The sequence below is a fragment of the Toxoplasma gondii genome, chromosome XII, assembly GCF_000006565.2.
Source record: "Toxoplasma gondii ME49 chromosome XII, whole genome shotgun sequence".
Lineage (NCBI taxonomy): Eukaryota > Apicomplexa > Conoidasida > Eucoccidiorida > Sarcocystidae > Toxoplasma > Toxoplasma gondii.
Window position 1 is genome coordinate 2305294 of NC_031480.1, and position 19251 is coordinate 2324544.

At 50.2% G+C, this 19251-nt stretch overlaps 2 protein-coding genes across 2 annotated transcripts; one reads left to right on the plus strand and one right to left on the minus strand.

Moving 5' to 3' along the window:
* Window positions 1-1100: 1100 nt before the first annotated feature.
* Window positions 1101-4675, plus strand: MIC8 (microneme protein MIC8; the record flags this gene model as incomplete). The annotated part of the gene is made up of 1 exon (XM_002366938.2): window positions 1101-4675. One exon carries the CDS (start codon window positions 1101-1103, stop codon window positions 3153-3155), a length of 2055 nt encoding a protein of 684 aa, XP_002366979.2. The 3' UTR covers window positions 3156-4675.
* A 1621-nt stretch (window positions 4676-6296) lies between these two features.
* TGME49_245500 (dipeptidyl peptidase iv (dpp iv) n-terminal region domain-containing protein) lies at window positions 6297-18760 on the minus strand. The gene is made up of 12 exons (XM_018780747.1): window positions 16415-18760; window positions 15297-15843; window positions 14174-14755; window positions 13408-13728; window positions 12401-12733; window positions 11957-12090; window positions 10992-11331; window positions 10548-10692; window positions 9818-9925; window positions 8762-9489; window positions 7812-8012; window positions 6297-7364 (listed from the first exon to the last, which is right to left on the minus strand). The coding sequence occupies exons 1-12, from the start codon at window positions 18301-18303 to the stop codon at window positions 7041-7043; spliced, it is 5652 nt and encodes a 1883-aa protein (XP_018634885.1). The 5' UTR covers window positions 18304-18760; the 3' UTR covers window positions 6297-7040.
* Between the last annotated feature and the right edge of the window lie 491 nt (window positions 18761-19251).

Consider the following 19251-nt stretch of genomic DNA (forward strand, 5'->3'; position numbering starts at 1 on the left):
ACGAATCATCGCTGGAATCCTGTGGAACACTTCGTAGCGTTGACAGTACCCCACATAACACAATCACAGTTTCGCTTCTGAGTGGAGAGGACTATAAAAATTACATGTTCCCTTCCTTACAATGTCCTTCTTACCCATGCATTAATCACTTTGATGGCAGTCACCAGGAAATCAGGATGGCTAGTGCAGGTTTCAGCCTGTTCCGTGTAGAAATAACGATGACTATAAGTAAACATTTTGAAGCCCTCAGTTCTTCTCGAAAAAAAACGTATGAATGCCTTCTCAGGGGTGGCTTATACATCCGTACCAGGAGTAGGTCCTTCAGTTACAAGGGGGAAAGAATCTCTCCGGAAGTGCTTTGTATCGACACCGTTGTGAGTCTGCGTCGCATACGGTTACATACAGGAGAGAGTGACGGCGAAACTTATGCCATTGCTCCAATTTCTGTAAAGCTTGAGTTCATTTAGTCACCTCACAAAGCAGCAAATTCCTAAGGAATGTACGGCACTTCCGGTGTGGTGTTACAAGCACAGCACGGTTCACGAAATAGGAACCCTCGACGTGGAACCCTCTGCGTGTCACGCAAACGCACGAACATGCAGCTTGCGTGTCACTTGAATGGCATACTGCTTTTCTTCTCATGTAGCCGCAGCCGGAGTAGTTCGCACGAATAAGCGGTCCAGTTGCTCGAAGAGACATTTCAGTGTCGGTTCGTGTACCATACGAATGATGACAGACAACCTGGCGTGGTGTCATATTACGCATCCCCTCGATTTGATTCGACAGCGAGTATAGAACCATAACGAATAGAGGCCGAGGAACAGCGACGCCACGAGTGGTTGTACACGGAACAGCCCGGGACTTCGAGTCTGTGCCAGTTTTCTTACATCTTTCCTGCGACTCTTTTGTGGCCAGTTTTTTATGTGGGCAAGGGGGAACACACTTTTCCCTTATGGAATGCAGGCAATTACTGTAGCTGTTGCAGCAAATGCAGAGCCCCATTTATTTCATGGGCGAGGGTTCTCGTTTACGTCAATAAGATCACCGTATTATTCGGCTGGTCGCGGTATCTTTCGTTTCATGTCGTTCCTCAAGACAGAATGAAGGCCAATCGAATATGGTGTTTTTTTGCGTGGCGTATGGTTGTGCGGGCCTCATTTCTGAAAGAGATGGACAGCATTTTCGTTTCTGCTATCCGACAGAATGTACAGCATACTCATTCTGCCCTTCTCGCCAAACTGAAGGAACCCCCAGATCCAGATGATGAGAACTCTTGGCTTTGTCGAATATCAAAAAAATATGACGCATGCGGTAGCAGGGAATATTCCGATAAGGGCCTCAAATGGACGTTCTGTCCCGAGGATTTTTGCTGTAGCAAGACGGCATGTTTTTACGGTTCATGTGGGAGTTGGTGCCACGACAACTGGGCTCTGTGCAGCTCATCTATAATCTACCACGACGAGTACAGTTACGGGAAATGCAACTGTAAACGGTTTCAAGAAAACTGTGATGTGAATGCAATTTGTGTGCATGCGAACAGAGAGGATGGCGGTGCGTATTGTCAGTGCAAGGAAGGATATTGGGGTGATGGTAAATCGTGCAAGATTGACTTCTGCCAACTGCAGCCGTGTGGTGCAGGGACCTGCACCAGGACGGATGAAGGATACAAGTGTGATTGCCCAGAAACTCACAAGCTTATTGTCGTTGAAGACAAAGAGACGTGCAAGGCAAAACCGGACTTTTGCGCGGAAGAGCCTTGCGGACCACCCTCTATGGTTGAAAATTGCGTGAACACCGATGACAGCTACGAATGTGTTTGCAAACAGGGGTATGAAGTGAGGAACGGCCGGTGCGAAGAAATTGACTTATGCGCGGACAAGCCATGTGGGCCAGATGAGGGTGTGCATGAGTGTGTAACAGAGAGGCAACCGAAATTAAGGTACAGATGCACGTGCAAGGCAGGATTCGATTTGACCACCTTGCCTGATGGTGTTTCCCAGAAGTGCCTGAAGAACTTTTGTTACGAGGAGCCCTGCGGCACCCGGGACCTAGTTGAAAGCTGTAAGTCAAAGGCATATGGATACTCGTGTTTGTGTGCGGCAGGTGCCATGGTTCAAGTGATTAACGGAAAAGAAAAGTGCATCAAGGCGGACTTGTGCCGCAATGATCCGTGTGGTCCAGAGACAGCAGTGATTCAATGTTACTCTCATGGCACCAGCTATAGGTGTTTGTGCAAAGCAGGCTACACTGAAGTTTTTGTTAACGGGAAGAGTTCATGTCAAAAGGGCGACCCCTGCACTCTGAACATGTGTGGCGGTAACGAAGCGGTCCAGGAGTGCACAACTGATGGCACGGCGTACGGGTGTACCTGCAAGCCAGGCTATTCGATAGCCATTAAGCATGGTCAGAAGTTTTGCAACCCTGAAGAGGAGTGTGCTTCTCATTGTGGCTCGGCAGCTGCAGTGAAAAGCTGTGAAATACTTGACTCTGGCGGATACCAGTGTACATGCAATCCAGGATACGTCATGAGATACAGCGACTATGTAAAAGGATGCGTCGAGGGAAATCAGTGTTCTCTCAATCCTTGTGGGGAGCAGGAAGCCGTGCAAAGGTGCATTCCTGAAGGTGACACGTATGATTGCGAGTGCAATCCGGGGTTCGTCAAAAGAGTCTTGCCGGATGGGAATTTCATTTGCGCCGATCCAGCGAGCTGTGTAGGGAATCCCTGTGGTAGCTCAGATGCGGTCGATGCGTGCATTGCCGGGACTAGCACGTATACATGCAGGTGTAAGGACGGATACACACCTCAGTCAATTGGGTCAAAGTTGCAGTGTTTACCAGAAAGCACTGATCAGACAGATTTCGATTCCAAACACAAACCAGAGGACAACAAAGGTCGATATTCGAAAGGAACAATTGCATTGGTGGTTGTGGGGTGTGTAGCCTTGTTGGGTATTATAGCCGGAGGAATTTCTTACGCCAGAAACAGAGGAGGTGAGCGCGATGATGAAGACTTGGCACCACCACCTCGTTCCACACGAGAACGGAGGCTCTCATCAATGGGCGAAGGTTTTGAGAATGCCTCATGGGCATCTTCTGTAAGTATGATTCCTAGTGCACCTGCTCCGCCACCTTCGGGCGGTATCTGGTCCTAATTAGCATAAGCTTTGTACCTGTGCTTCTTTGTTGCCTGATAGTGGCTGGTTGCATTGCTGTGTCAGTGTCGATTAAAGGACACGATATAATAGCCATGTCATTTCAGCCAGCACGGGCTCAAAATGAGTCATCCGGATCTTTCCGCAGCTTGTGATTACACTACCGATGTACGGCAGGCTCTGAACAATATATTTCCGTTTTGAGCTTCCATTCCTCTTTGAAGAGCGCGAGGAACAACAAGCGACATGTGGAGGCACCTGTTCTGATTATACATGGCCAATTTTGTACCTGCTTGCGCTTCGTATTTTCACAGAGAAGGGGAACTTACATGCATATGCTGAAGCATCACACATTGAGGTAATGATGGGATCTGACGTTGAAGAAGTCGTTGTGGTTGGGGTGCTACATCGAGTCAACAAATGTCTATCAAAAGTTGACACTGTTTTGCGCAACTTTTTCCCTCGATGAGGAGTTTTTTCCGTGTGTGGGTCGCTCGAACGCTGCGCCACTCCGCTGAGGAACGAATCGTCTTCAGTCTTGCAACTTTAAATTTGGTCATAGATGCTGCTGTTTTTTCTTGTCACCTTTCTCTTGGGCCCAGACCCACTGAATAAACCGATTTATCTTTGTCGATAACATCAACCGACGATTTGCGAGGGGAATCAACTGAGGGGATATGACTCGGCCGGGTGGTATGAAACACCGGGCAGCTAGTACATGGCTGAACTTGTCCATGTTTTTTCGTTGTGTGAGAGTGGCGGCAAGTGGAAGTTTGATTTCCATCCGGAATGTCGCCGTTGTGAGTGTTCTACGTGGATATTGGGAAAGACCTGTGTTGAACGGTAGTTGCTGATCAACATCAGCAGATGGCTACGGCGGAGACTCGCAGCGGCTGTAAAAAATGCAGCCAGGAATGGTGGGAATGATGTGCTGTGTTTTGCGATTGCCCTACGAATGATTGTATGCACAGATATCTATATATGTATGTGAGCCTTGATTGCTACACCGCCCCGTTTTGGGGTCTCTTGGGCGAAAGCAAAGGGATATCCTTCCCATTATTTTGCAACATATGACAAGAGCTATGGCCTCACCACTGTCGTGCAGTTACCTCTCTACGATGTCAGTCGATATCGTGAGATGATGTAAAAATCGTTGGAAGCGAGGTTGAATTGCAAGCAAGCAACTTCAACACGCTGGTGGAAATTTCAGAACTTTTTTCGGGAGGTACGCTCAAAGAGAAAGGAATTTCGGGAAATACAAAGGAAAGACGAAAGGAGAGAAAACTCTGTCGCTGGAAGCATGATTGTACGATGCATTGTCCGACGACACACAGCTGTGTGTCTCGGTAAAGGCGAGGTCGAAGACGTGCGTCATCAACTGGCAGCGTTGGACGTTTTGCCAGTGGGTGTCATCTGACATACATCTTGTGCATACCGTGCTTTCTGACATCATCCTTTCCCGCAGTACTTGCTGTGCGAGCGCACGGCTTCCTCAGTAAACACGTGGAACGTTCATTTGCCTAGTATTAACAGCAGCTTCTGGTGACAGGTTGACCTTTTCGCCGCGAGCGCGATTCAAATGTAAAAGTTGAAAAGCCCCTAGATCAGCAGCATTGTCTGCGGTACGCTTACCTGTACGCAGCCTCAGCTTCAAGCGAGCAGAAAAGAGCTCCCGTTTGAGAGCGCTACTGGATGGTTCATGTTTGAAGTGCGCTACTACAGGAAGGGGAGCAAGTCAGTGGATTTTTATTTTGCACATGAATCACATGGCAATGCATGCTGGCTCTGAAAATGCGTTCGAAGAAAGCTAAAATGCGAGCAATTTTCAACTTGGTTCCCACTGGTAGACAAAACGTTCAGGAACAGCAACAGAAAATACGATACGCCTTTCTAGAAAGAGAAACGATAATGATTAGGGAGATACAATAGAAATGAAGGAATCGATGTAGACCTTTCGTATAGGACAGCTAAATGGAAAAACTGTTGACGCCAACAATGTATGACAGTTCTTTGCTCCGACACCGGACGTTGGGACTAACTGCTGGCGATTTGTTACCAAAACAAATAGAAACACATCTGCACAACGAAACCATAGGCAAGTGTCCCAGTTCCTGACACGCAGGCGTGAATGTGTGAGTTGTCGGCGGGCAAGCTGTGTTGTCAGAGAATATGAACTCATTCCCGTCTCACGAGGGAAGTATGCGGAAGCACATTGTTCATCTACATTGTTTCACACGTGAGATTTCCTACTTCAACACTGCTTATTTTAGATAAATAGTCCTGTAGGTTGTTGCTCGAGAAAGCTGGATCACCTCGCATTATCAGAATGCAGTTCCATTCGCGGGAGCTGACATCGTCTGCAAGGAAACGCACTTCCGCGTCTACATCTGGTAAAGGCTTCGTCTTAAAGAAAGATCCGGTCACTTTGTGAAGCTCGTAAAAACTCGTGTGCGTTGTTGTGGTACGTGGGCGGGTCGGGACATATTTGTGCGTTTTCAGATTGCATGTATGCTCTGACAGTTTTGGGCCACATGGTTAGACAAACCTTTGCTCCCCGCCATACCAGGAAAGGCGGACAGAATTTGATTTCTTTCAGACAACTCATCCGAGAAAAGGTACGATTTGTGCAATGGGTATCCCGAATACTTGCCTACAGTTGCCATGGGGTCCCCCTCATACTCAGAAATACTCTCTCTATTCTTTGGGAACCCTTCTCTACTCCAGCATCCGAGAACAAGACCGAAGCCACCTACTTCGAAAATGCGGATGCGATATGTTACGGTGCTGCCCTTCTTTGCACCATCTCGCATTCCGTCGACATTCACTAATTTCCATTGTCCTGTTTGCACCTCACGGCTCAATCGCAATTATATATATATATATATATATATATATATATATACTCACAGTGTTCTAACACACGCAAGCATGGTGCGAAGTGGATGACACGGTGAATACGAAGAACCGGAAACATATCTACATACCTACAAGAGAAAATGCGCACCCATATTCGTATATATATTTACACATATAAACGGCTGGCATGCATGCGTCTAAGTTTAAATACATATATGAATATATATATAGATATATATTCGTACGGCATGAATGCGTATGCGCCGATTTGAATAGATACATGCTTTCTGAGGACTGTCAACCCTACAATGCGACATGGTGCACCGGAAGCTGTTGACGGAGACTGATCGCCTGTGTGGGAACTTACATTTTGACCACCAGTGCTTCTTTGGCAAGAAATACGCTAGCCGCTTTTCATCACACTGTTTCATAGAGTCGTCCTTCGCTTGAGTACACGACGTCTAAATTGAACTGTGTCACTCCTTGAACATAATATCCATATAATATCTCACACCTCACGATGGAGTGTATGGATCTGTACGTCTCTTTGTTGAGAAACAACACACACACACACTTACGCGTAAGTGTGTTTATCCATTTGTATGTCTACACAAACGTGGACATTCAGGCGTAGAAGTAGAGCTACACCTGTGTGTATGTAAACAACGTGCTTATTTAGGCACGAAGTTGTAGCATATATGTACACATGCACACCTGCGTCACAAGCACATGTGTGTAATTATATACTATCGGCACGATTACAAGCTTGTTTTTTTTATCCGCATACATGTTGTTCAATGCCGGGGATGCCCCTCCTACCATCCCCCTTCCTCACATATATTCCAACGTCTTACACGACATTACAAACCCGTTTTCTCGCATAAACGTAAACAAACGAGAATCGCCTGAGTTACGGAGCATTTTGTCGTCTTTCGGCATCGTTTTCGAGTACATGCTTATTCACCTGTGCAAGCGCGAACATTCAGACGCGTCGCCACCCTTTGTTAGCATTTTCATCGCTGTTTCTCTTCATGCCTGTTGGGCAATTCCCCCCTCCGAGCATGTCGAGATTTGTGCCTGCCCCTTTTCTTCTCCTTTCTGTTCCCCTGTCTTCTCAGGAACTGACTTCTGTGCGTTTTCAGAATCTGAACCGGACACAACATGAAGCGCGGGCGCATGCATTGGAGCACAGGACCCACTCCTGCGCTGCTGCCTTGGCCACTTGGGCCTCAAATGTGCGGGGAGCAAATGCTCCGAAAAAAAGAGGTGAAGCGTTTGGACAAAAAAGCGCCTCTCAGTCGCAATGCTCGGTCCATGACGCGACTGAGGAAGACACAGAAAGTCCGCCGGGAGCTGCGCAGAAAGAGAAAGGCACCGAGAAAGGAAAAGATTAACGAGGACACGGAACACGGAGAATAATACGAAGGAAAATATGACGAACAAGCAGAGAAGACCCGGAAAAGAGTCGAAAAAACCTATTCGGCTACGAGAGACATTTCACGACTCACCATATCCATGCCAGATAACCCCGTCCCAAGCCGAACGCGGCTGCACACGGGCTTCCTCTCACTCCTTCTTGATTACCTCTGCGCCTCCCCACTGCATGAGAACTTTTCTTGCTTCATATCCACGTTCCCTCGTAGCTTTCCTTGTTCTTTGTCACTGGCTTCTGCCTTCCCTTCCCACTCTAAGTTACCACCATGCATGCACATGCATATGTATATATACCTTTGCACACACGCACGCCACACGAGACATAATTACATACACGTTTACATATCCTTCAACCTGTTACCAGACCTGATGCCGGATCATCTTATCGAGGAGGATGAGGCTGTGCTGCATGTGCACATTTTCGTCGAGGTAGCCGTGCAAGAGTTTGAGTCGATTGGTTTGCGGCTCCAGGAACTTGACATGGGTCAGCACGCTGCTTTGCTTGTAACCTTCGGAATTCAGGCACGGGAGCGACAGATATCTCTCCGTGTAATGTGTGCTGTACAACTGCGAAGAAGGGGAACAACAAGCAATCATAGAGCAACAGATGCGACAGCCAATTCCCCACTAGCTCCTCCTCGTGGCAGTTTAGAGGAACCAGCGGTTCTTTAGTGTCAGAGGCAGACAATTCACAAGAAACAAACAAGGAGTACCCCACTGGGTAAAGCGCGATTCTTGGAACAAGCTAACAGCCTAACACACTTTTTATATTGACACCAAAATAAATGGACGGCGCGACGCTCTGATTTCACCGCGGTTTCGGGCGGCACGGTTCCATTCAGACGCAACGGGTGTACACACACGATGAAAACCCCACTCAAATACATGGCTAAAAGAGTGGGTCACTTGTCACTCAAGTACAACATGGAAAAAGGAACTCCACATATCTGTGAATCCTCTAGCAAAAGAATTTCAAGGGACATCCACGTGCCTTTCAAACATCCAAACTGATTACTCGTCTCTCTTGCGCACATGGATACAATTCATCTCACCTACCATAAATTCACACGATTCTGCTCCCTCCGCAAGAACGGCAAAAACTCGTTTCTTCTTCACCAGTCTCACGTCGAATATCTACAATACTACAAACATATATCCCTACAAAGCCTGTGTACGGCACATGCGCACATACATACATATATACATCTCTATGCAGCCATACTCGATGATCCCGTATCCCCATACATCTGCCAGAATAATAATGCCTGTCACATTCCGTGTCTCTAGTTATTAACGCACTTTTCTGCGATCCGTACCTCCCAGGCAGTTACCGGGGCGGCGCTCCAGCAACAGGTGAAGAAGTCGGGGTGCGTAAAGTGGGCCATAGCAGCCAGATAGCCTCCGTAAGAAATTCCGTAGATGCCTACACCGTAGCTGATAAGGCTGTCTCCGCCAACGGCCCCCAGGTCGGTCGTGTGTTTCGTCTCTGACCCGAGGATCTCCCTTGTTTTCTCCGTCACTTGCCTCTCTTCTTGTTCGTCCTCCCTCCCTGTCTCTTGTGCCTCACGAGATCCGGCCGCCACCGTTGTCCTCTCTGCGTTGCGGTCTAGGTCGTGGCTGCCGCCTTCTGTCTTGGCTCTTTTGCGGCCCTGTCTCGCAACATTTCCTGAATCGATCTCAAGTGCCTGAGAAGCGCCCTTCTCTTCTGCCTCTACCCTCTTCCCGGCCGCGGCCATGCCTCGAGGCGTCCCGGTATCCCGCTCCCTTTTCTGTCCGAGTGCATGCGCTCGAGTCTTCTGCGCCTCGCCGGGCTCTGTAGCAGGGCCAGAAGGCCCAGAGCAGAGGCCCAAGGAAGGAGACACAGGAGACACGCGGGCGGCCTCTTCCGCGTGAAGGGCAACGAGTCCCAGGCGATGGAGATGCATCACTGCAGCGCGTTGATCCCGAAGCTCAGCGGCTCCCAAACGCCGGTGAATCGCCGCCTTTTCGAATGCGATGGACCTTCCAAATGACCCACGGTTGTCCACTTTCACGACAATCAGCCCTGGACGCCCGCGGAAGAGAAACAGGCAACGAAAAATCGTCAGATAACGCCACGTTTGCAGACGTAGAACACAAACGCCAATACAGCTCGTGCAGACATACATTCACACAAAAAAAGACAACGGACGCTTTCTGTGGTCCTCCCGCTTTGTCCCTCGTGAACGCTTCGCAGATCTATCTATCAATCTATCCATTCATATCTATCTATCTATATCCATCTATATTTATCCATCTATCCCTATGTGTATATGCATAGAACATGGTTGGACGGATACAGACGTCTCTGCGTTTTGCATGCTTATGTGCGCTTAAGCTATTTTCTCACTCACCAAGTTTCGCCAGAGCTTGGGCTCGCATGTCTAAAAGCAAGTCGAAGGCGTCAGGGACAAATTGCAGTGTGGGTCCACCATAGAGAGACACAACGGCGCGATACGGGCCTGGACAGAAAAATCAAAGAGAAACTGTTCTGCAAGGAAGAATCGAGCGTGAACGAAAGAAACCCCACAGCTATCTGGGGACGGTGTGGAGAAGAAAGCGACAGGAACCTTTTCGATAGAAGGAGACTGCTCGCTTGAAACGCGTCCTCTTCTTCGTGGGAGACACCCGGGCCGTGCACGTACATTCGCATGTATGAACAGACCTAGTGATTTTCATCCACGCGGAGAAACGAATGGTGAACACATGCACACATACGTTTCCATCAACACACATATACGAGTCACCGGCATACTAGTCAGTGCCTATATATATATATATATATATATATATATATATATATATATATATATATATAATTATTTTCAAAGATACACATGGGTACAGATGGCTATGTATGCGGATACATTTGGATATATATATATATATATATATATATGAAAATAAGTGGTAACATTTGGATATATTTGGATGCTCACGAACATACGCGTTTCAACCTAGACATATGTGGAAATGTATGGATGAATGTGAATATATGTGGATAAATACGGATAAATGTGAACAATATGCATGGATGAATACCGACATATGTGAAAGTGTACATGTACAGGCATCTTGTCTCACCTGAACCGTGAAGCGCCACGTTTGGTCGGTAGTAGCAACCAAACAGTTTTTCTCCTTCATTTTCCAGCTCGAAAGGAACAGGAGGTACGAGAGAACGTACGATGCGTAGATACACGCGCTGGACCTGCTGAAATTCGTGGAGAACCTGTAGAGGTGGGAGAAAGACACACCGTCCATCCCGATTTCCTCCTTGACATAAACCCACCTGGAATTGCTCTCAGTCTTCAATCACATATATAGAAGCACACGCCGTACAGACATTTCCACACGGGGAACGCCTTCTCAAGTTAAAACTCGCATCGAGTCCACAACCCACTATATATGTATATGTATATATGAAGAGTCAGAGTTGAACGCGATTCATCTCCGTGGGTTGTGTCTGAAGCATGCGTGACTCTCAGATCCCGAAATACCTTTTCGAGATTGTGTCAGAAAGAAGCTCACCTTTCCAAACGCAGCGGTGTCTCCGTAGGCGTAGGTCAGCTGTTCACATCCATGCAGAAGCTGCAAGTCTACGTCCTGAGAAACATTTTGCTGCTTGCACGATTGTGCCTTCTCGTCCACCGGCATGTCCTTCGTCTTTTTTTCAGTCTCCGTCGAAGCCTGTCCCGGAGGTGTGCGATTTACGCTCTTCTCTGTCTCGTCTGACAGCCTCAGCTGACGGTGAAAGACGACACGACCACGCTGAACAGCGGAAGCGAGGGAGTAGTGCAGCGGCGAAGGGGAAATTGGAGACACATGCTCGTGCAGGAGAGCTTCATCCCAGTCTGGGATGTAGCGAATCCTGAAAGAGGGGCAAAAGCGAAGAACCGAGAGGAGCCGAAAAGCGGATGAATGCGGACGGTGAGTATGATCAGCGGAGGGAGACTGAGCTGAGGCGGATTCAACGACCAGAGATATTCAAGATGTCGACCGCCCATCGAGCGCGTAGACGTGTCAGTCAGAGGCCAAGTGAAGCCCGAGCTCCCAGCACATATGAAGCCTCTTTTACCCAAGAGACGCTTTGGAAAACCTAGAATTCGCACATTCAATTGGCATTCACGCACACATATGTGCTCACCCAGGATGTGTCTTCTATCATTGTTAATGTCCTGGTTCACTCAGTGGATCACACGGCCGTGAAAGTAACAACAAGCAGCAGCGGAAGCGAGTGGAGAGACAGGGGACGCAACCAAGACAGGCGTGCCAGGAGAGTGGAGCGGTGAGAAAAAGTAAGGGGCGGGGAGGGAGAGCAAGGCAAATTCGAGAGAACAAGACAACTGAGGCTCGCGTGAACAAAAGGAGAGAAAAGGTGTAGAAACATCGCACATGGGCAGCTCTCCTCGAGCTTTCGCTTCCCTCCTTCCTGCGTTTTCGTGCTTCGGCGGTGCCCTTCCTTCATTTCCTTCCACCCTTCTCAGTTTACACACCAAATCTGCCGGGGAGAGAGACGTGCGTGGTGCTGGTGCACCACAAGAGGCAACTTTTCAGAGACGATAAAGGAGTGTGTGCCCTCGACTGCCGGATTCGTCACTAGTGCCCACGGCTGTCGAAGATCTCGAATCTGCGAAGACACAGAGCGACAGTTCCACAACCGCCAAAAACGAGAATACGATGAAGAAAGAACTCATCGTTGGACAAGGCGAAAAGTCTGCGTCAACTTGGAACTCCGATAGAATCTCTCCCCACATTTCTGTCCTCCATTAACAGATCTGCAGCGGCAGAGCGCAGCAGGCGAGAGTGCCAGAAGAAACCGAGAGCAGAAGGCAGTGGGGAGAGAGACAGAGCAAGTGCACAGAAACGAAGCCGAAACAGAGAGCTCGTGATTGATAGGCTTCAAGGGAGAGTCACCGTATGACGAGCAGGTCCTTTACCTCGATCTTCCACTTGCCGCGTTGTCCCCAGAATTTGCCTCGAAGCCACCCCACTCTTTCGGTGTCCTCAGGTCGCCCTTTCTCCTCGCTCTCGTGTACAGACAGGAGACACGAACGCTGCAGAGCCTTCAGCTCGCTGTCTTTGGGAAGTCGCGTGAGACACACAAACGCCGAAGCTGGAGAGGCTCCGCTCTGTCGATTTGCAGAAAACAAAACGTATCGGTGCCCAGAAGAAGAGAAGATCGGAGACGTAGGCGGCGCAAGGACGGAGATGAGCCGAACTTCCGGCGCGCATGCACATACGCGGAACGACAGCCCTGGCAGCGCGAGGTTCTGACGGGAGAAGACAAGAAAAGAAATGCGTTCCTCGTTTTGATCTCAGTCCATCCCAAACTCTGTAAAACTCGTGCCGATCGATATAGGGAGGCACGACGGGTTTGCGCCTTTATTTAGCACCTCTCGGACTCGATGCTATCATCATACACAGAGAGGCATTCAACGGAACTACACCTCTCACCATCACCCATTCGAAACTGAACCGACTGCTCAAGAGTTTTTAGGACTGAAGCCAACAGTCAAAAAGCCGTTTCCGTCGTGACTCAGAGTTGACAAGGGAGACGAGATGAGGCACTTTGCGTGGGGAAACAAAAAAACTGGGAGGCTGAAAAAAAAATGCACGAGAACACGCGCAAAACGCGGTGAGGCGCACCCTGCGTCTCCAACAGTTTCACACCGAAATCTGACTCCCTTCTTGTTAGGAAACTCGCGGTGTACGTGCTCAGTTGGTTCCATTTCTACAATAATTACCATCTTAACTGTGCTACGCTACTCGAGTCTTCTATAGTTAAACCACTACTGCTGGGACTGTATATTATGTACCTACGGTAGTACTAGCAAGCCACTCTATCTACCTTAACAGGTATATTCGTTATTTTATTCGATTTACACGTAAATACAGAATTCTATGCCATATGTACTCTGGTTTCCGTCCCTCTGCTCGAGCTTACCTGCAGATACAACTCGTTCATTGTCTTTCTCTCCGCAGTCCACAGGTACCACAGCGACCTTCCCAACTGGTGCAAATCGTCGTGGAGATTGATCCAAAAGCTCGACCTCTCCGTGAAGCAGACAACACAGCGGAGTTTTTCGTCCTGTCTGGAGTTTTCATTTGGCATTTCGGAGAAGTCCGACGGCAGCCACGGCAAAGCTGCACAGATTCGCAGTTCCTGCTGAAGGCGGTCTTGGAGTTGAAGAAGGAGCAGAGGCGGCGGAGATACTGGGTCCTCCAAACTCCGTTCGACCTCGGCGCAACAACCGCCACTGCGTCGCTGAATCCGAGGTGCATCGGCAGTGAACCACAGAAGAAAGGGAAAGGGTGCATGTGGAAAGCTCCAGAAAGGGAGACCATTCCAAACGAACACTTGTATTCGACGCGGTGCGGGACTGGAAATTGGGTGAGACTGAAACTGAGGGGAATCGGCGACTAAAGACACGAAGTAGACACAGCCGCTGACACGAGCGAGGAAAAAAACTCGGTACGTGCCGCAGGAGAAACCACTGCGCGAAGTCGACTCTTTGCCAAAGACGAGACACCACGCCAGTTTCACTTAGTTCTCAGTCACTTTCTCAGCTCTCTCCTTACTTCCTCGAAGCAAAGGGCAGCCCTTCGAGCCTAAATAGATCACCCACAAACATCGTGCGGTGCGACAACCTGCCCGAGGCGCGGCGTCCGCGCTGTCCCACCGTTCCAAGTCGAGAGTCATCGAAACCTACCCCGTCTTCTCCGCTAGCGCTCGATGCTCCTTCTCGTTCGAGCGCGCGGCGGCGAATACCGTTCTGCATGGTTTTCACTTCTTCAGTAGACAGGAGCTTGAGCACAACGAGGTCACTCCACTCCTCCAGAGAGATCCACTGCGCTCGCGCAACGTAGAAATCTTCCCTCCAGTCCGCGACCGGCAACTCGATGAATCGCTCTCGGGCTCCCCAGCGAGGACCGGAAGAGCGAGAAGAAGCATTCGGAGCAGACGAGGAGTTTGCGTGCTTCTGGCGAGAACGCCCAGAGACTTGCTCCGCCACCTGCGTGGAAGGCACGCGCGTGGAGGAGTCAGCAGGTGGCCTGGAGGAACACAGTTCAGGGAACTCCGCATTTCCCTCAACAGAGCCACAGATGCAGGAGACACTGCATCTTGCGCAGGCTTCGAGAGGAGTCTCGAGAGAATACCCCGGCAAGGCAGTGGACGAAATGCTGAAGACCGAAGGCAGGGGGGCGTCTCCGTTCGACGTTTGCGTTTCACGGGAAGAGACACTAAGAGAGAAAGAAGACGCCACTCGCTGCAATTCCGCGGCGGAAGGCACCTGCACAGAGACGCCGACACGGAGAAAAGAATCCGCTTCCAGGAACAGAAGAAAATAAGGAAGAAAACTGAACCCTATGGCAGAGAAAAAGAGGCAGAGTCTTCACACGAACTCACTTTTTCCAACCACGAAAGCAACGGAAACACAGCGTCACCCTATGTGTCGACCTCTCCAACACGAGGGTGGAGAGACCTCTCTCCCTTATGGGTGAAGCGCAGGTACGGTTGCGCAACGCTCTAGCAACTCTTTTGCACCACCATCGTGTACAGTTCGAGTCTTTGCTCTCTCTCTGGAGAAGAACAAATAGAAGTCAGTGAAATGTAGCTCCAGTGACAGCAGACAGATCAGGGACACAGTCGATTCCTGACCCACGCTGATTGTAACTCGGATATCTGCCAGATCTAACAGGCCATGTCATCGTTGTCAACGCCATGCATGCGCCTGTGCTCTCCACACATCACCACCGGCAGCCGTTCCATTTCATATCTCTGTGGAGAAAGACTTTCTGCCGTGCGAACCGACGAAAACACCCACGACGGACCTGGAGAATGCCAACTCGAATGCGGACGTTGTCCATGCCGGCAAACGGAAAGTGGTGTTCCTCCTGAACCAGGAGCTCCTCAGCTTCTTCTGAGTGTCTTTGTTCTGCATCTCGACTCAGTTCCTGAGTCTTGCCTTTCTTCTCTCCCAAACGACTGTCACCACTTGATTCCTCCCTCGCGCCTCCCTCTACACAGGCGCTTCCGGCGTGCTCGTCTTCGCTCCATTCTTCTTCCCTTTCTTCCCGTCTGTTCTCTTCTTCGCCATCCTCTGCTATAACGCCGTCCCCAGGCCCGGGTGCCCACTGCGGCGCCTGCTTTCCTCCAGAAGCGTTCTGTCCGCTCTCTGACGGAAGAGCTTTCTTTTCGTTAGGCTCCGACGCAGCTGCCTCAGTCGGTTGCTTCTTGGAATCTGCGCCGGCCCCTGCAGCTCCCCCTTCGGAAGCGTCACTGGCCTGGTACTGCGGCAGCCGAACGCGCTGCAGACAGAGCGGCTTGATGTGGTCTTCCGTGAACTGACAGAATGCAATGAAGTTTCCACAGGGTGACCTGCAGTGGAAATTCAAGCACATCACTGCCACATTCCAAGTGAACGCCAGCAAAAACGGACGCAAATTCAGAAAATGCTTCCACAGTTCGGATCATCAAGGAAATCGCAAAAAGGGAAAAACGAAGAGGATGAGAAGATGCACACCCGCGCTGAGGGTCGACAGAAACAGCTTCCGTAAACAGGCTAAGCGTGCTTGAGCGTAATGGATCACGCAGACAGCGTGCGCTACAAACCAAGCACGGAGTCACTGAAAGCGATTCAACCGCAGATAAAAAGATCAGGAAAACGCCAATAGGAGTGCTAGTGCGGCCGCCGCGAGTTGTTACTGGGATGCGGGGGTCAGCGGAACAGACGGAATCACGGGACAGCAGGGGCTGCTGGCTTCAGAAAGGTTCCAGAAGAGACAAAAATGATCTTCGACACGTTTCCATCTGGGAGAAAATGAAGAGGCAAAAAACCAACCCCTTTTTGGAACGTTTGCTCTGGTCGCAGATATGCTTGTAAGGGAAGCGAAAGGCTCACTAGGGCATGTGACTCTCACGTGTACGTACACCTCACTGTGTCGCTTACCACCAGTAGCCTCGACTGCGGTACATTTCTTCCTGAGCCACGTACTCCGCCAGACCGTTCACGATCTTTCCACTTTTCCCGCTCGTCGTGAGCATGCAGAGTCCCCCGTTCAACGCTTGAGCTCTGTTTTCTTTTGCCTCAGAATCTTCGTCTGACAACAGATCCGAATGCAATGCATGCCGCTCCAGAAGCCTCTGCTTCTCCGACGTTGCGATTGCGGCGACGTGGATGTCAGAATCGTGGACGAACGCCACGCGGCTTGCATCCGGCGAGAACGAAAAGTCTAAAATGGACCGTCCTTCCTTCCTTCGAGGCACAACAAGTCGAGGACTCCCGAAGGCATGGCTGCGGCCTGACGGGTGGATCGACACGCGCGGCCGCGAGGCAGGATCCATTGAGCTTTGGTTGTTTGTCGCGAAAGTTGGGGGCTTAAGCGTAGCGAAGTGCTCATCCAGCGCAGATGTCGTTTCTGCCTCGTCTTCTACACGCCCGTTCATCTCTCCAGAAGTCGCTTCCACCGAAGCATTCTCCGTTTTCAAAGGAGACTGACCGGAAATACTTCTGGAGACGGAATCGTTCGCATTCGGCACCATGTAGGAGAACGGCGTTAACGGGTTTGTCGCAAAGAATGTCACGTCGCAGCTCGAAGCAGCTCCAGATTCCTCTCCTTTCCTGTGGCCTGTCTCGCTCGCGGCGCTGGGCGTAGTACCCGCACCAAGAGGAGAAATGGAAGAAGACGGCACCGGAAGTCTTCGGGGGGGTTCGTTATCGAGAAGAGACTCAATAGCTGAGCAATGATCATAAATCCAGAGCCCTGAGGAATTTGAAAGGAGAATCTTCTTCCCCTCTTTGCTCCAAACATACCGGCTAATGCCGAGGCATCGGCGCCTCTGCCGCTCGTTCAAAAGTTCCTCCTCTAGAGTCTGTTTTGGCGGCCGTTTGCCTCCTGGAGTGTGAGCTGGCGCGACGCCAGTGCCTGTTCCAACCTGGTTCTCACTGCATGCAGCTGTGCCCTGCTTGTTCGCGTTTCCATGGCAGTCCCCGGGGGCGTGAATACTGCTCGTTGGAGAGGAGCCGTTATCCTCGCATGCAGAAAAACACTTACACTTCCCAGACGACTGCTGACCTGGGACTGTCTTCATAAGAGACTCCGCCGGGTTCGTTTTCGACCCAGGTTCACTGTCAGTGGAAGCCGTTGGAGGTGAACTCTCACTCGCGCCTTCAGGATTCGTGCGGTGAGCCGAAGACCACGTACGTTCTGCTTGCCTGCAAAGCTCCATGGAATGGGGGTGGAGATCGTCTGGGTGAACGAGGAGGCAGCCGCCATTGTTAAAGTAGAAGACATCCGGAGACGCGGGTTCGAACCTCGGAGGAGTCGTGGACAAAGCAAGAGCCGACGCGGGCCGAGCACAGGGATACGCCGGCGGCGCGTCCGCCTGACTGTACTCCACAGGAAGCGGAAAGATGGGAGTTTTCGCCTTCCACTGGAGATCAAGTGGCAACCGCATCGAACGAAACGGTGGCGGTAATGGCGCGGCGTTTGTAGCCGCGCTTGATGCGGAGAGTCCTTCATCTCCGATGGTAGTTGGTAGGCCAGGCTTTGCGGTTCTGGCTGTCATACTGGCATAAGGGATTCGGACGGGCGCTCCGTACAGTCGTTTGTAGCCTCGCTCTGCGCAGTCTAGCCAGGTGATCCAGACACACAGCGCCGTCTCGGACGGGAGTTTGCTGCAGTTCTTCGCCAGTTCAGAGGCCCCCACGGCCCCGCTGAGAGACTCAATCCGATCAATGTCTGCGCCATTTACCCCGAATGAGAAACTGTCAATAGTGGCTGAGCACCCGGCTTCGCCGGTAAATGCCCAAAACGCATCTGTTTGCTTGTCGTCCATCGCGTCGACAACAGTTTCTAGTTAGTGGCCCGCTGTCGAAGCCGGACAACTACTTCAAGAGGAGAGACGCCTGGTTCGGAACTAATTTTTTCAAGACAAAAAGGCTTCCGCCTACGGCTTTCACAGTTGTGACCCGTTTTCGCACAAAAAGCCAGGGAACTGCCTTGCGCCGATAGGGGTTCACGAGGCGTACCCCAGCTTTGCATACTGCCCGGTCTTTCGTTAGTTCGACGGGGACGAAAGATGGCCAACCCTGGACACAGACAGAACGAAGGGAAACCATGGACACTTTGTACCGAATTTCAAAAGACACGAATAACAAGTGGGAGTGCTGACTTGCGGTGAACTTTTTCGCATCTGGTGTACATACTTCCTGGCACAGGCATGACGAAGACCCTAAATATGGCGAGGCATAAAGAAATGTACCCCATGGAGTAGCACACTTGCAGATGTTGTGGTTTTTATTGGCATCTAAGTATGGTGGACATTAAAGGAGATCCTTCGTTGGAGGTTGTCGATGTCGCATGCGCTGCCGGTCCATCTAAAAAGTGTTGCATGCTACATGATACCAAGCAAGCGACAGCGAGACACAACAAGCGCTACTGCAAGTCCCAGATGAAGAGAGCCGCTGCATGTGTTGCAGTTGAGGTATCGGATTCGTCTTCCATGTCAGTCCTGCTCTGATATTTGTTTTCCGAGATTTTCTGTGCGAACATGGGGAAAAAAGATACTTGTCCGAGTAGGGAACCCCGTACAATGAACTCGTTCGCATGGTTGTCTTGCTGTCGAGATACACGCCACAACAATCCGCAAGACAGATGCGTACCAACAATCGCAACTCTAAAGTAAGCTACCCACAAAAAACTTCCCAAGAAACGGCTGCTGTGTTTGCCTGGCAGCTACTGTTTGAGGCAAACTTAATTCTGTGACGATGTCCCTTTAGCACGA

Bases quoted from the DNA above. Each gene is read 5' to 3' on its own strand.
- TGME49_245500 (XM_018780747.1), bottom strand. From the start codon at position 18,303: ATGGACGACAAGCAAACAGATGCGTTTTGGGCATTTACCGGCGAAGCC. The intron at 14,756-15,296 runs GTCCGTCGTGGG...GTCTCTGTGCAG, and splicing joins TTCGAGTTGGCATTCTCCAG to GTGCCTTCCGCCGCGGAATT. The intron at 8,013-8,761 runs GTACGGATCGCA...CCTTCTTCGCAG, and splicing joins CCCCGGTAACTGCCTGGGAG to TTGTACAGCACACATTACAC.